The following is a 16467-nucleotide window of genomic DNA, read 5'->3' as shown; positions in this document are numbered from 1 at the left end:
TCACACAAACAAATTCAATCTTGCGCTCTCACGCTGAAACTATTCTTTCTCACGCATTGAAAGTTCCTTGCTGTTTTAGTGTATATAAAAGTGTATATAAAATTATAATTAAGTATCTCTTCGGATATAATTTACTCCTTGAATGCTTTGCATTTGCTTCAAACACTTTTCAGCAGTAGGAATTCTTACACAGAGCCAGCATTTCTCTGGTCAGTAGTTTTAATGATTACTTTATGATTACTTTTAAAGCATCGCATTTCAACTCAGAATGAAGGAAAAGATTTCTTAGCTACTTCAATTTTTCAAGATTTTGTTAGGGGCTGGGGGCATGCTGGGGGGCATATTGGGGCATCCTTTCTAAGGGCTTGGGCATGCTTTCGAGCGCTGAAGTTGCTAACCTCCTAGGGGATGTGGGGGCATGCCCCCCCCGGGAAATTTTGAAATTTAGACGCTTGGAATTGCTATTTTCAGCCTTTTTCCAGTCAGTATTTGGACCTAAAGTACAATCGAACCTATGACTATTTTTACCATGTTTATGTTAAATAACCATTCTTTAACTCAAAATCTCAATGGCCTCAATCAGATAATCTCTCCTATGTATAATCTTCCTCTGAATTTGGCATAACCCTTACCTTCTACTGAAGTCGAGAAGACCTTGGTAGCTTTCCCCTGGTCTCTCTTTTCCTAGTTGATAATAGAGCTTTTTTTTTGACTGGTGGCCCACTAATATAAATATGAAGCCGACTTTCGAAGATCTCTTTCCTTTTTCCTTAAGCATGTTCTTAGGTGTCTTAAGGCACTACTCACTCAGCTGAGAGTGAGAAAAAATACTCAGCAATGACGGACTCGATTTATTCGACATGGACATTTTAGCATATATAAGAAAGCCTGGGTCTCACGACCCATTGACATCGCGCGTGAGAGTGGAAAACACATTTAAAACTCTGGAAATGCATCTTCACTTCGACTCAGATGTTTAAAACAATCACTGCATTCTCAGTTCCAAAATTCGTTGTCGGTCTATCTTGCCATTGGTGTCGCTTTCCCTATTTCGCTGGAGTAGTCTACACACCAATTAATTTCATCAGTCTTTGAGGTGACTTGCTCACTGGTGAAGGATATAATTTCGGCAAAGTAATGATCTCTACCTTCAATACTTCTTGTTGAAACACTCCTCTGTTGTATTGATAGATAGTATTGTTTACTAGGTTGACGTGAATAAGAATGCACTATTCTGTGACTCGACGTGACTATTTTATAATTAGATTAGTTCTTGTTTATTGGTGAAATAAAAATTTGCGTTTTGAATAAACAACATTGTTCCTCTTCAAATTTTCATCACATATTTGACTTTGTTCCTTTATCTCCAGCAGTGAGTAAAACAAAATACACATCTATTCTTATATTTTTGAGGTAACAAGGATATCATATTGCATACCTTGGCGAGGAAAACAAAAGTATCAAGTTACAAATGTTGGTGTGAAAAGTAAAATTGTCACATTTTCTACGTCTACATATTATTGAATTTAAAGTGAATGAAACTCAAAGTTAAGTAAAATACTACGATAAAATTCAAAACTGTCTTGACAAACGGTAATTGTAAGTTATTTTTGGGCCTTGAAAGAAAATACAAACATGAATCATACACACTGCTAAGATTATGCCTTATCATGTCTTTGTCCGCTCCGCATATTCTGTAAAGGGGAAAAGGCCTAGTTGACTACCAAGGGAGAGAACAGGGGTGAGGACCTGTGTGACTACACAGGTATCAGATTGTCTCACTAGTTTTATATTAACTCATTGATGCCTACAGAGAATTGCACATGACCCACCCCTACTTCCCTGGCATGTTTTAAAATATTTCAGAACGAGTGTAAGCACAAAAATAACCATTAGTGATAATTATATGCAGTAACCACAGACACAAGATCGGGTTTCAAGACTTCATTTATTTAAAGTTGAATTAACGGAGGGCCAAAATACGAGAAAATATCAACAAAAGGAACTCAGCCGTCGTGTAAAACCAATTAGAAAACAAGAAATTATATTATTTGTTTGCCGTGTGACAAAATGCCCAAAAGAAGCCAAGAAAATTGAATATGCCTAAATGAGTTATTATTGACTTCAGAGGACAAAACAAACCCTAATACAACAGAATTTGCATTCTTGTACTATTATAATGGTTAACATTTGGGAAAACAATGAAATATAAAAGGGAAGACACGTGTAAAAACCAATTTAAAACAAGAAATCAAACAATTTCTTTGCCACATGACAAAGTAATACAGAACAGTGAAAGAAAGATGCATGAAAGGTATAAATCAAATAGACGACAAAAACAAGCCAATATTTTGAGGTCAATCATATTTCAACCATGTTAAATTAGTGGTCACTTAGTTCTTTTCTCAGCAGTTAGGTAGTCGCTGAATAAGACTCCAAAAATATATTTGAACGAAGTGAATAAACTGAACAAACAAACCAGGTTGCCATAAATTAGTACAGAGAAATCCAGTGTGCATGATTTGCATGTCTGAAGCACTGTTTACTTTTACAGTCTTTCCTGTTAAACTCTGAACACCAGAGAAAATTTTTGGAATGCCTATTGTTTTGTGACCAATCAGATGTGAAACAAAACCACAAGAGGTAACCGGCAAACCGCAACAGTCTGAAAGGCTTCGATTAGTCACGACTTTATGGGAAACAATGAGCTGGCTTTTTTCTTCCACAACAAATCTTCAATTTTACTGTTTTCAAACACTGAAATTGTTCTTTTCTGTTTCAGTAAAGAATAGATATGAATGATATATCATGGAAATTAATTTAAGTGTGATATTGAATTGAGCAGACAGGATCAGACATGGCTTGACAGCTCGTCTGAGAGTAGAAAAATTGTATTCTCCTCTCAATTTGCTTTCAGTGTCTGTGAAGTGTTGTGAAGTGTTGTAAATTGTACACCGGGTGATTATTTCTGGGATTTAGCTTTGTTCCTGTTTGAAGAAAAATTCAAGAAAAGCTTTACACAGTTTTTGCCTTACCTTACTTCAGTACCAGAACACATGACAGAACATTAAAGAATTCTCCAGCTCAAGATATTATGCAAACAGTTAGCTTATAAAAATTTGGTTAATAGAACGATTCTCAAATTTCACGGGCTTGTTCCCTCGATTCGCAGATTTTTTACACTTTGGAAATATCGAAAGTTTTATTCTTTTCTAATTCATGGAGCTGCTGTCTAAGCAAAGAGTCACCATGGCCTCACAACTGAACTAATGTTCAAGTTCAAGTTGATGCGATTTGCCCGTGAAGTAAATAGTATAAAATGTACTCTCACTGTTTGTATAAACATCCTGGCTATTTACCACTCCTTTGGTTCTCTCTGAAAATGTTAAGAAGCTAGTCATAAAAGGGGATAAGTGACGATTTTGGTTGTTGTTGTTGTTTTTGCTCCAAATTAGCTGAAATTTTGCATGTGGACTTCATTTCAGCTGAAAGTATTGCCCTGTATTTTTTTTTCACTGGGTTAGTCTTCGTTTTCGAGAAATAACGTATGCAAAAAAAGACACTTTTCCTAGCGGCATCTTTTTGTTGAACGCGAAACAAAAGAAACCTTTTGTTTTGCTGGACAATGAAATCAACGAAGCGTCACATTAGCCGCTCGTTGTTCGCGCCGATACAAGTATCCCATTCATAAGAAAATGCTTGCTTATTCATATTGTCGTGTTAGTACAGGCGATTAAAGCGCTACGCGGATCGAGAGCAGGTACATTTGTAGTGAGTCGAGTTCGACACGATGCCGGCCCCTCTTTTTTTGTTTTTTTTTTGTTTGTTTGTTTGTTTGTTTTTTTTTGTTGATTTCTCCTCTTCTTTTTGAAACCAAAACATTAAAATAGCCCGTTCAGTCGACGCTGCTAGTGCTAAAATAAACCATTCGAGTTCGCATCGAAATACACCTTCCATTAATAACGTTCGGTGTGTATCGAAAGATTCACCCATTTATCGATGCCACCGTCGATAAACTTCTCAAGGTCTCTTTTTAAAGTGTAGTTTGAACATTTGAGCGTGAAGCGTTTTCAAAATGCGAATATCAGCGACGCTAGTTGTTCGAGCCGATACAAATATTATATTTATAAAATTAACCTAGTTTGGTTACGTTGTCTCCTTAGCACAGTCGATTAAAGCGCTGCGCGTCGCGTAAGACAACATTTTGTCGTGAGACAAAACATCAGCCCCTTTTTCCCCTGTTAATTTCTCCTCTTCTTTTTGAAACCAAAATATTAAAATAGCCCTTACTATCGATGCTGCTAGTGCATCGAAATACACCTTCGATTAATAAAGTTCCTTGTGTATCGAAAGATTCGCCCATTTATCTGTGCCGTTGTCGATAAACTCTTCAACGTTTTTTTTTTAGAGTGAAGTTTGAACATTTGAGCGAGTAGCGTTTTCAAAAAGCGAATTCAATGAAATAAAATCAGCGACCCCTAGCTGTTTGAGCCTATACAAGTATTATATTTACAAAATTAATGCCCTTTGATCATGTTCGAATAAACTAACGTTATGTCCTGAGACCGGTTCGACACAACGTCAGCCCCTCTTTTTCCTGTTAAGTTCTCCTCTTCTTTTTGAAACCAAAACATTAAAATAGCTCTTACTATCGATGCTGCTAGAATAAACCGTTTAAGCCCACCTTCGATTAAATAATAAAGTTCCGAAGATTTATAGACCGATTTAAAATTCCGTCACGCGTCGATAAACTTCAAGGTCTTTTTTTAAAGTGAAGTTTGAGCATTTAAAGTGGGCAACGTTTTTAAAAATCTACAACTTGAAAAAGGCAATGTGCTCTACGTCACAGAGAACAACGAAAACTTCGACAGCGACATGTAATCGACGATAGCCTAAAATAGATTAAGTTAGCTTGAGTTCGAAAACCGAACGTTCGATGTGATGCCCCGGGTATACCTTAACCTTTCCCTCAACGGTAACACTAGCCAACAAAGCGAAGAAACCTGCGCTAGTTATAGCCAAATTTTGAATGTCTATAACAGTTCAATGAACAGTACATTAGAAAAAAAAATAGAAAAGAGAAGAAAAGAAAAGTAGAGTGTGCCCTGCCAGGAATCGAACCTGGGACCCCTTCACGCCATACATAGTATGACGCTCCAGCGCTTCTTCCCACTCAGCTACAGGGCATCGGAATGGGAAAATTTTAACTCTTTATAGTACCAGGTACCCTGCAGACCTCCCTGGGACACTTAATTTGGCTTCCGTCGCCAGACCGGAAGAAAAAAAATAGCACATTGTGCTATTTTTTTTTACCATAAACCAACATCAGTCAGATGATTCCATTGGTTCCAAACTACCAAACAGACCGAAAAGCAAGACTGTCAAAATTTATAACGGTGCAGGTTTGCCTCATTTGTCAGGTGAAGGTTTCTCAGGTGCATAACAATACGGTTCGAAAACCACCAATCACAGCCCACTAGCATGACCTTTTGAACTGCATGTGGAACAAACTGGTCAGCATCGCTTGTGATGAGAGACCTTACAATACAATAATGGTGATGGCAACGGCGACATAATGGGACTGGGTCGAGTCCATCGGTTGCCATCTACATTCCTGTCAAAAGTTTACATTATGAAAACGTCTTGAAAACTTCCAGCCTTTGTGAATCTGTGTGTTTATTTACCAGCAGATTTTGTTGAGTTCTTGCTGATTATATCATGCCAAAAGTAAGAGACACTTTTCTTCTATTTTTTGCCTTTAAAAATTATGATCGATGCTTTAGTAGGAAAGATGATTGTCCTCACATGCTTTTTTGTGGTCGTTTGTGGCCAGCACTGGGATTCAGGGGGTGGTTTACGGCCAGCACAGGTGCTAGTGGGTTAATCTTGACTAATGACTAGCCAATTCATCAACTTAAACATCTCTTCGATGTGGAGCTTGCTGCACAACCCAAATTTGATCTGCTTTCATCAGCACGAATGCTAACACCTGCTTGGTCTATCTTTTTTCTGCTTCTGCGGTTGATTCGTGCGTGATTTTCACGGATTTACGAACTAGAAAAGTTAACAGATCAGCAATTTGAAGTGAAGCTCTTAGTGTTTCAACCCTCAGTTCAGAACTGAAACTCATTACGCTCCCCCCATGCCTTCAGAATTCCAGTCTATGAAACACCCTCTCTCTCCCTCACACAATTTCAAGATGCCACCCATGGTATGGGTATGGATATTTTCTCATCCCCATGGGTAGAAGGGTCTCCCTCAGCTCTAAAGCAAAATGTAAACACAAATTCGCATAAGTTACCACCTCATTAGGAGCAATGTAACCTTAGGTTCCATCACCCAAACAACAAGAACGCTTATTTTTATATGCGGTCGAAAGCTTATGTAAAGCAAGCTCACCTTCGATGTAGAAGATATTCTGCAAATTTGCTATCCATGAACTTCCCCAGAATGTCTTTCCTCTCTCCAAAGATTAAATACCGACTGGCGAAGATGAATATACTTAGCGGAACTCGGTAAACGGGGCCTTCCAACACGCGCAGTTCTCTCCTTATCTGCCATTACCAATCTCAGTCACACCACAGCTACGTGCTCACACAAAATGATCGAACTGAACACCTTATTTAAAAACTTTATCCAAAATACTGATGAAAAGGAAGAATATAATAACAAAGAAGCCTATTTACACTAATTACAGAACCTGAAAATAACCATGGATTAAAATGGATTTTGAAGTGATTCACTTCATGGATAATTTTCTACTGCACAAAATTCATTAGTGAAGTGAGAGGCACGCAATGTATTGAGGGTGAAACTGGGCCTTTAAGGAAATAGACACTTTATAGGCCAAAGGGAAGAGCTTTGTCAAAATGTTAGTGGCTTTCCCAGGACATTCTGAGGATTTCCCAATCCTTGGGATGAACAGGGATAATTCTGAAGGCATATTGAATATCAGTTTTGGACATGTAACAGCCTGCACTGGACCATGTTCAAGTACCAAGAAAATGGCATCATTCATTCAGATATATTGGAGGGTGAAATCTTCAATGGGTATATTGGCATTTAAACTCTTCGAGGACTTTTTGGGAAGGATAGATGGAAGATAGTACGCCACTTTTTACAATTTTTTTTTTTAAGGACAAGGCCAACGGTTGAATCTGGAAGTTTTTGAAAGATGAGGTTTTGAAGGGGCCAGCAAGGCAACCAAACTTAACCTCATTAGTCTGGGAGCAAATGTAATCCTGTGGGAATTTCGTGCTGAAGGCAAGCCACCAGTCTAAAAGTGTTCATTAGGGTCTAGTAAACATGAAAAGTTTGGTGGGAACTCTGCAACTTGCTAGGACGGGTTTTAAGGAGGGTTGAAAATCGGACGTATATGAGCCAACCTGAAAACGAGGCTAGTACATTAAATTCTCCATAACCTCATCAATTACTATCAGTTAACCACCAAACTTGGCAGATATTCATAAGTTGATTATTTAGTGACAACTGCTGATTATGAAGTGGTCACGTGATTTTCTAGCATGAAAACCAGGCTGGAATAGAATATTACATATTACTATATTTAATGTTTGCAAAAGCTTGTCAAACTTACTCAAAATTGCAGAAATATGCAATTTGATCATTTAGCGACAGCTCCTGATTAAGAGGTGGTCACATGACCCAGCATGAAAGCGAAGCTGGACCAGACAAATGCATGTAACCTTTTTTAAATGTTCACAATAGCTTGTCAAACGTTCTCAAAATTGATCCCTCCATGATATGGTTGCACTGATAATATTGTCATTTGCCACGTGGTCAAATTTCCTGCACGGAAATGAGGCTCCAAGCAACCATTCATTTTATGATAAATTTATACTGGTAGCAACCTACTTAATTAAAAAAAGACAAAAAAACAACAACAACTTAAAAAAAATGCAGTAGTGAAAATGAAAATTGCCATATTTTTCACCTTTCGTTGGCCAAGTATTTGCCTAAGGATGCTTACCATATTTAATTTAACGCATCATCATCATCCTCTTCATCCTCAATGTCACTGTCATCATAAGTCAATGTTATTCACACTTGTTTTAAAAAAATAATGACATAAGGAACAGATCAGTGTTATCCTTATGTCCTTGTGTTCAGTTGCTGTTATGATGCTAATATGTCATTGTGTCAGTATGTCCACAATGGAATGCAAACATGTCTTATGTTGTTATGTTGTAAGGGAAAAAAGTGTGAATCTGAGGCTCTACATTTTATTGGTATAGCAGTAAGAAAATGTTATCTGGTCTGCACAGTTGTACCGTGTAACAATGTGTAAACTTGTGCTTATGTTATCACTTTTTCAGGTATCTATTGAAATAGGGATATACACTGTACATTGTATACATGGTTGACTGTTCCTGACTTGGTTTGTTTTTCAGGACTGCACTAATGTATGCCTCATTACTTGGACTTTCCGTAACTGTAGAGATGCTTCTAAAAAGAGGTGCTAATCCACAGCTGACAGATAGCAGTGACCATACAGGTATGTTAAGGTGATTCCTCAGAAATAAAAGTTGCTGAACAATTTTTTTGAAACTTTCCCTGAAAGTTCCCTACCAAGCACTGTATCAAAAAATACAATAAAAAAGATAGGTCACCATTCTTGCTTAAGAGATATGATGGGCCGATCTTACCCCATTTATTAGTGCAGAGTGCACTATTGGGATGGTTTAGGGGGCTGCTGTTCACTAAGGCACTAATGCTATAAGGTGTAAACTTGTTTAATGAATTAATTTCAATTAATCAATTAGCCTTGTAGGAAGGGGGGACTGGGTGTGGTAGGTACCCGAGTACATTACGCAAAACGTGTCATACTTACGTTGCCTTCTTTAATAACATGACAAAAATATATATACGGTTTTGCAAATCTCATGCTATCCTTGTGGTGCCATTCTCTCAAGAACAAAAGCAATTTGCTCCAAACGCATGCGCAGATTAGTTAAGCATCAAAGTCGACTTTATGTTAGGTGAAAGGTACATTTCATAACATATAAGACACATGCGTTCTAGCATTGCTAGTCTGATAGACTCTGTTCTCGAAGTCAGATGCACTTTTTTTTACTTTTTGTAATGAGTGATATCACACTCTCGTTTTGGCTGGGGATAGCAGTTATATTTCAGGTAACATCAGTTCTCCTCTTTTAGTGCGATGAATGTTACTGTGACTGGGTATCTTCTGGAATTTTCCCTAGCTCGATTCAAGAAATGTCGTGTGCTGTTTTATAACTATTGTGTGTTTGCCAGGGTTGAAATAGAGAATCGGAACATATTGCTTCTCCCTAGCAGGTTGTTTCTTTCCTCTTCTATGAAAGAGAGCCCAAAGATCATATTCAGCCGAAACTTTCCTGCGTTAGTTACATGTAAAACTAGTACATTTGTGACAAAAGAAACTTTGTTATTATTGCTGCAGTTTCCGTGGCACTTACTGAAACCTCCAATTAATTTCATCAGTTAATGACGCGACTTGCTCACCGATGTGGGATATAATTTCGGTCAAGGAAAGATCTCTACCTTCAATACTTGTTGAAACACTCCTCATCTGTATTACTCGATAGCATTGTGTATTAGTTTGATGTGGTTTTATTGTTTACACCAACTTGGCTGGCAACAGAATTAGAACACACTATTCCGTGATTTGACGTGACTATTTGATAATTAGATTAATTCTTGTTTATTGGTGAAATGAAAATTTCCGTTTTGAATCAAACAAAATCGTTCCTCTTCGACTTTTCAGCAGATATTTAACTTTTATATTCCATTTACCTCCAGCAGTAAGTTAAAAACATACTCTCATACTCTGCAAAGGGGAAAAGGCATAGTTGACTACCAAGGGACAGAACAGCAGGGGTGAGGAGGACCTGTATGACTACTGCATCAGAGCCGTAAATTACACTCTGCACTATCTGAGATTGTCTCACTAGTTCCTAATCATGCCTGTTATTTCATCAGTTCACACTACATTTTGTGGTAGCTGGAAGCAAAGGTTGTTAAAGCAGTACTGGAAAATATCTTGATATTAGGTAGACAGTATTGGGCACATGGAACAATGTCATATATATAATTTATGGCAAAATCCCACAATTCTAAATGACACTGACTCAAAACATTCCTCGAAACGTTGTTTTTGAGGTCATAGTTCGCAGCCTCCTGTATCGGTTTTGTGCACTCTTTTAGCTATATCTTTTTCTCTTTCCGAACAATTGTTGTCCTAATTTTTTAACTTTATTAAAGAGGATAATTTGTACACCAAAATTATGCAATAAAAAATATAGGTCACCAGGCGAGTTTCTTAAGTGTCGGGCAAGTGCAAATAATAGATCACTCGCCTGTTTGGTGAGTGCAATTTTCGTTGCAAAGAAATTATTTCATTTGCAAAATAAATGCTGTGTTTTACACAGTAAATGGTTTGAACCCAGGAGTATCAGTAGTTCGTATAGTGTGATCATCCGAGTGCGGGTAGTTCTGAAAAGAACCGTTGTTGGTGACTGATGTTTTGACAACCTGAGTGGAAGTCATCTTCAGAGTCAAGTGAATAGTGTTTGTCAGTCGATGATGTTATAAGTCTGGTCCGTTGAACGTGATTGGTCAGTTTAGCCATGATGGTATTGGCTAAAAGACTGGTGTTAAGTTTGTCATCAGTCATTGGTTGGTTTCAATCCGTCTATTGTTAGTCAAATTGGTCGGTTTTTGATCCGTTTACTGTTAGTCAAATTAAGTCAGTCAGTTAGAAGTCTGTTTGCCAGTTTTATCTCTGTCATGGATGTCCTTTGCAGGTGCAGGTAGTTGTTGACATTTGCTAAGAGGCGTTTGTTCTAGGTTAGTTTACCAGCTTTCCAGAATCAGTCGTTGAAAATAGTTTGTATTGTAGGTTAAGCACTGAGCAGAGTCCCAGTCGATGTTGTGGTTTGTCAGTTGGTGATGTACAGCAATGTGATTGTTGGCGTCACCATTTCCCGTGGCTTGTTTGTGTTCAGTCAGTCTAGTGTGAAGGTTTCTGCCAGTCTCACCAATGTAGGAGGTCTGGCAGTTGGAGCATTTGATCTTGTAAACTGCTCCCTGCCTGTTGTTAGGTTCATCCCATGATGTCTTCTGTCGGTAACAGTAGTTTAATAGTAGATTGTTGTATAGCGATCTCGGTACACTGTAATGCCAATTGAAGTGGAATACTGGTGAACAGTGATTTCACATCAAAAGACACAAGTTTGTAGCCGTCGGGTATCTGTACTGTCTTAATGATGCCAATAAAGTTCTCCGTAGATTGTAGTTTGTATCTTGATTTGTCAGTAAGGGGTTGCAGTATGGTCGTCAAGTACTTGGACAGTTCATACGTAGGGGACCCACAGAATGATACTATAGGTCGCATCGGTATACCAGGTTTGTGCAGTTTCGGTAGTCCGTAAAGCTTCCATGGTTGTGGTACTGAGCACCTCAGTCGATAGTAGTGTTGAGTGTCAATAGTGTCAGTCTTTAAAAAAAGAAAAAAGAAATAAAAAAGACTGATGCTATTGACACTCAACGCTACTATCAACTGAGGTGTCCAACCCAAGGTCACCATGCTCGTTTAAGAGAAAACAAGCATTTATTTCGGTGTGGAGCTTAGCTTGAGGGAAATCTTTTACGTTGTGTATGTGCACGTGCTCATTTGCGTGTGCTAATAACACGAAAATCATGCGCAGTAGGGATGGGCAATGCACTACTGAGGAATCACAATTATGGGCACAAACTAGAATTAGGCCAGGCCAAGAACTAGGCAAAGCACTGTTAATTACCGGTACATATCTAATCAAAATTGGGATGCTTAGTTGGCATTCCAAAAATATGATTTTCAATACTTTTTCACTCTTTTGACAGCTGAGGACTATGCACGTTTGTGTCATTACCAAGATATTATTGATCTTATGCGCAGTGCTCCATCTATAGCAACATGGGATGCAGGTAATATGGTTATGTTTCATACCAAAATATCTTGCTTGTTAGAGAAGACTGTGCATTAAAACTCTTTCTAGAAAGTAAGGACAAATCAAACTTGTAAAATTGGATTAAATAAAGGTGGCAAGGGGAAATTCTGCAACATAGACTGGTGCAAACATAAACAACAGCTAGCTACATTCTCTAGCTTCAATCTACTACTCTAGCTGAACTGTGTGTGTTTAAACTACATCTACGTTCCAAAATGAATAATTATGGTTGTAAAATTTTGTTTGTCAGGTGAAACATCAGAGGATACTGAACATGATGAAGAGGAGAGCAGTACACGAAATGTGATTATATATTGAGTCCTTTTTACATGATTGTTTTTCCAGATTTCATCCTTTGAATGTTTCGTAATTTTGATTACTTTGAAGCCAGTATTTCAGTTTAAAACAGAGTTGTACTTATTTCTAGTCAGGTCATCCGTTATTCGACAAATGTGTCAGTATATTAGTTTGCCATTGTTATGTCCACATTTTAAGTTACAAGCATTACCCTGAGGAGACAAGGAGTGCTAATAGATAAGTATATCTTATTAGATGTTTTGGTGTGTAGTATCACTGTATACTTTTACGAGTTGTGTCATGTTTTGACAAGCCCTATCATCAAAATGCAAACAATGAGTAAGAATATAAAGCGATACACACCAAAACATCTAATAAGAGATTTATTATCCAACTGCTGTAGTCAACAAATTTATCAGTAAAGGAGGGAGAGTGTGACAGTTTTGTGTGAACGTGCTGACAAGTCCAGCAAACAGGTTTTCTACTGTACAAATAACTGTACAATATCGCTGTATATTTGTACTGTAATTTGGACGGTATTTGCTGCAGTTGGATAATAAGTCTAGTTATTAGACTGTTACTGTGTGACCTCAGTGTTCATATGAAGTAGTTCAAATTAGTTGAAACTCTTTTGTTGATATGCTAGGGTGAGGTTATTTCACAGTTCAGCAGTCCTGAAGAATCAGAGGCTGACACATCAGTTTCACTGCACCCTAAAACAGTGTCAACAATGTCAAGTAATACTGGGGTAAGCCTATATGCTACATTCATTTAACAAAGTTTGTTTCTACAGGCTCTTATGAAAATTGATATCTAATTACAAGGACCCTTTGTAGTATTTTGCTCATGGCATTTCACTAACGAAAAGTATGTAATTATAATCTTATTATGTTATTAAACTAGCATGAGGTTCTTACTGGAGAAATATTGATCAAGTTCCTTTTTTTTGCAGGTGTATGGACCAAGCCACAGGCAAAGTCCATAAACCTGCATATTTTACCTCAAACATTGTGGTAAAATTGTCAGCATCTTTGTACTAACTTTGTTTTTTCTTCAGGTTACAAGCTCAGTAAATGGTGGCAATTTATCACCACAGGTAAATCTAGGCACACATTATATTTATGCATTGGCTATTTTGGATGTCAGTTTCAGTATGTTATTTGTGTGTTGCAAATGAAGATGGTAGTGCATTGCAGGGGAAAGAAGTCCTTTGATTATGTTCCATGTACACTCTCTCGCTCACATGTCTGCCCCATGGGCATCTGAAGTAACCCTCAGACTACTGAAAAGGACTGCAAAAAAGCTTCACAATGTAACATCAATTGATAGTCACAAGGGACCTCAGAGGCACAAGCAATATGGTCATTCTACAAGTCAATACCACATGCTAATTGACCTAAACTAGTTATAACCAAAAGTTTGGGGGCCAGGGTTAAAAAAATAGTTTTAACACTAAATTTAGTCCTACATGCCTCCTTTGTAAGATAGAAGCACGACACTTGATGTGAATCCCTGGGAGCAATGAATAGTATTGGATGTGAAAATAGTAGCATGGTGTGTAGAAATTGTACTGCCACTGCACCTGTTTCAGAAAAATTGCATTTTTTTAACGGCTAGAGTTGTCCATTGAAAATTACTAGTAAGAAATCTGACTAGTAACAGCACAACTATGCTGGAAAACATAGCTAAAAAATTAACAATTTCTCTTGTGCTTTGCTAATAATTAGTCATATGGTCTTTTGGTTTGTGTAATTAATGATAAGTTTGTTCTATTGACATTATAGGAATCCTTTTCATCTATGGCTTCAACACCCCTGTCATCTCCAAGAGCAGCTAATCAGGATCTTTTGGGAGATATCAAGGTTAACAAGACTTTTGTTTGGGTTGAATTTTGCTGTTTTAAATAATAGAATGGGTCGAATTGAATTCTTGGTTTTTAAAGTTTTGAAAATTTAAGGTGGCTCTGAACCCTATGTACAGAATTTTTTTAAAACTTTGCCAAAAGTTGCGTCTTACCATGTTTATTAAAATTTGATAATATAAAATAAATTCATAGTGCTGTTTTTGAATTATAAGCCTATAAGCTGTAATTAAGGGTGTTTTTAGAAGGTAATACTGTTGCTATACTAACCTACTGTGTCTTGAAAATGATGACATGTTCACCAATGATTGGGCAGTTTTTTGGTACCATGATTGTAGCATCAAGTGATAAAGAGTGATTATAACAACCCATCAAAATCTAACTGCTGGAAACTGTTTTGAGCCACCTTAAGTGACTTTTGAGTTAATTAGTGGCCTGCATAGCAAGCGTTTCTGTGGGGTTTAGGAGCAAAGAATTACAGCGTGAAAAATGGAGTGAGTAAAAGAGGGGGGAGGGGGAGGGGAAGGAAGGAAAGAAACGCTTGCAGACAAACCCCTGGATTTTGAAAACTGCCCACTTAGCCTTTCATGCCTGAGTGCACACACTGAGATTTCGTGCTGTCATCGGCTGTCATAAATTAACCAATAAAATCTTCGGCCTTCCAAAGTAGAAGTGAACTTTGAACGAAAATAAACTTTACTTGTCAAAACATGTCTGAAACAACGAGCGTACAGTGAGAACGGAGAAATCTTGATGAATTATATTTGGTAATTTATGATCAAGCTATATTTCTACTCAATCCATCTAAAAGGAAGGACTGCAAGGGTGAAGTTTTAGCACAAATCTGCCAGAAAGTTAAAATGTGAGAAGTATTCCAGTCGTGTTAGTAATCCTTGTGCTCGCATGATTCGAAATCTTGGATCACTGTATTCATTCATCCAGGAATCAATACAAGGTAAAATTAGCAAGTCAACTCCCACAAAGGCAATTCCAGTAAAGAAGCGTTTGCTGGAAATGCCAGATCCTCAAATTGGTTCGAGTGTTATTGCCTGCAGCAAAAACAAACAACAGAAAGTCTTCTCAGCAAACTTTGGAATTTGGGCAGGAGAGGCTTCAAGTAGCCTGCAGAACAGGCGGGTTAGCGGGCTCTAACGTGATACATGAGCGGGCGCGCGTTAGAGCCCGCTAATCTGCCTGTTCTGCAGGCTAACATCTGAGAGGGGAAATAACGATAATCTTGACCAGTATCTGAATAAAGATAATCTTCCCCTAGGCGGCCTCCAAGTCAAAATTGTTTATAAAATATCCTCGTAAGAATTCCCCGCGACGAGACGACTAAATTTTTGGTAAGGCAAATATGTGACAAAAACTGGCATGCTGCAGCTAACACTATAACAAATCATTCAGAATTGTACCCAGAGGTTCTGAATGCTGTCAACAAAAATGCTTCTAAAGAAATGTCAGAGTACCTACGACAACATGTTGCCATGTAACAAGCGAGACGAAATCACTAGGTTTTCCCATGCAGTAGTGCGAATTTTCTGTCCCATGGTTGATTATCTTGTGCTTGGCGCATGTGGCATTCAAGAAAGTGATGTTAAAATTGAAGGAACAGCTGCAAATTGTGTGGTATTTGCTTCTGCAATAATGTGCCGGCTTCGAAAAACTTAAGTGTCAGCATTGCACTAGAGGATTTCTACTGTACTGTCGAAGCTGACGACTAAATCCTCGTTCAGTGAGAAAAGTTAAAGCGTTTTGTAACCAAGCTTCGAACACGTCTTCCCCTTTTGTCTGGCACTCAAAGGTATTAAAATACCTTTGATCGACACATGTCAATAATATTGCACTAGCCCAGCCAATCACGAGCTCGGTTCGCTGGCGAACGGAGGTTTTCAAAATCTAGGGGTTTGTCTGCAAGCGTTTCCTTCCTTCCCCTCTCTCACCCTCCTCTTTCTTTGTTTTGGCTCTCGCCCCATTTTCCACGCAGACAAAACACCGAAAATCCTGTTCCTTGGTCTTTCTTTGCTTCCAAACCCCACAGAAACGCTTGCTACGCAGGCTAGTTAATTAGATGATCACCACTTTTGCTGTTCTCAAGGATGGTGCCTACATTTGTTAGCACGCACATGTTCTGTGCATCACACAAAGCATGGTTTAAGCTCCATGTGTGTGCTTCGTTGACATTGACGCAATCAACTACACTACCAAGTACATGACTAAAATGAAAGCAAAACTTTTCTACTGTGACCAAATCAAGTTTAATGAACCTGTACTTAACCCAGGATTACCAGAAGAGCAGCATATCACTAACCACTGACTGTT

General features: G+C 38.1%; 1 protein-coding gene and 1 long non-coding RNA gene across 10 annotated transcripts in view; both read left to right on the top strand.

Moving 5' to 3' along the window:
• LOC149108180 (uncharacterized) overlaps positions 1 to 16467 on the top strand; it is a 217721-nt gene that overhangs the window by 64924 nt on the left and 136330 nt on the right. The window lies entirely within an intron of this gene.
• Positions 1 to 16467, top strand: part of LOC110053062 (uncharacterized) — a 96545-nt gene that overhangs the window by 14856 nt on the left and 65222 nt on the right. For all 9 annotated transcript variants that reach the window (XM_089295668.1, XM_089295666.1, XM_089295667.1 and 6 more), the window contains 6 exons: positions 8409 to 8512; positions 11881 to 11964; positions 12238 to 12290; positions 12931 to 13032; positions 13342 to 13380; positions 14069 to 14146. In XM_089295668.1, coding sequence (XP_089151794.1) covers positions 8409 to 8512; positions 11881 to 11964; positions 12238 to 12290; positions 12931 to 13032; positions 13342 to 13380; positions 14069 to 14146 — 460 coding nt within the window. The remainder of the gene's footprint in view (positions 1 to 8408; positions 8513 to 11880; positions 11965 to 12237; positions 12291 to 12930; positions 13033 to 13341; positions 13381 to 14068; positions 14147 to 16467) is intronic.

Source organism: Orbicella faveolata, unplaced genomic scaffold (genome assembly GCF_042242905.1).
Source record: "Orbicella faveolata isolate gen_17 unplaced genomic scaffold, um_ofav_v1 contig_26, whole genome shotgun sequence".
NCBI classification, from domain to species: Eukaryota; Metazoa; Cnidaria; class Anthozoa; order Scleractinia; family Merulinidae; genus Orbicella; species Orbicella faveolata.
Note: the sequence above shows the minus strand (reverse complement) of the source record. Positions and strands in the feature narration are given on the sequence as shown.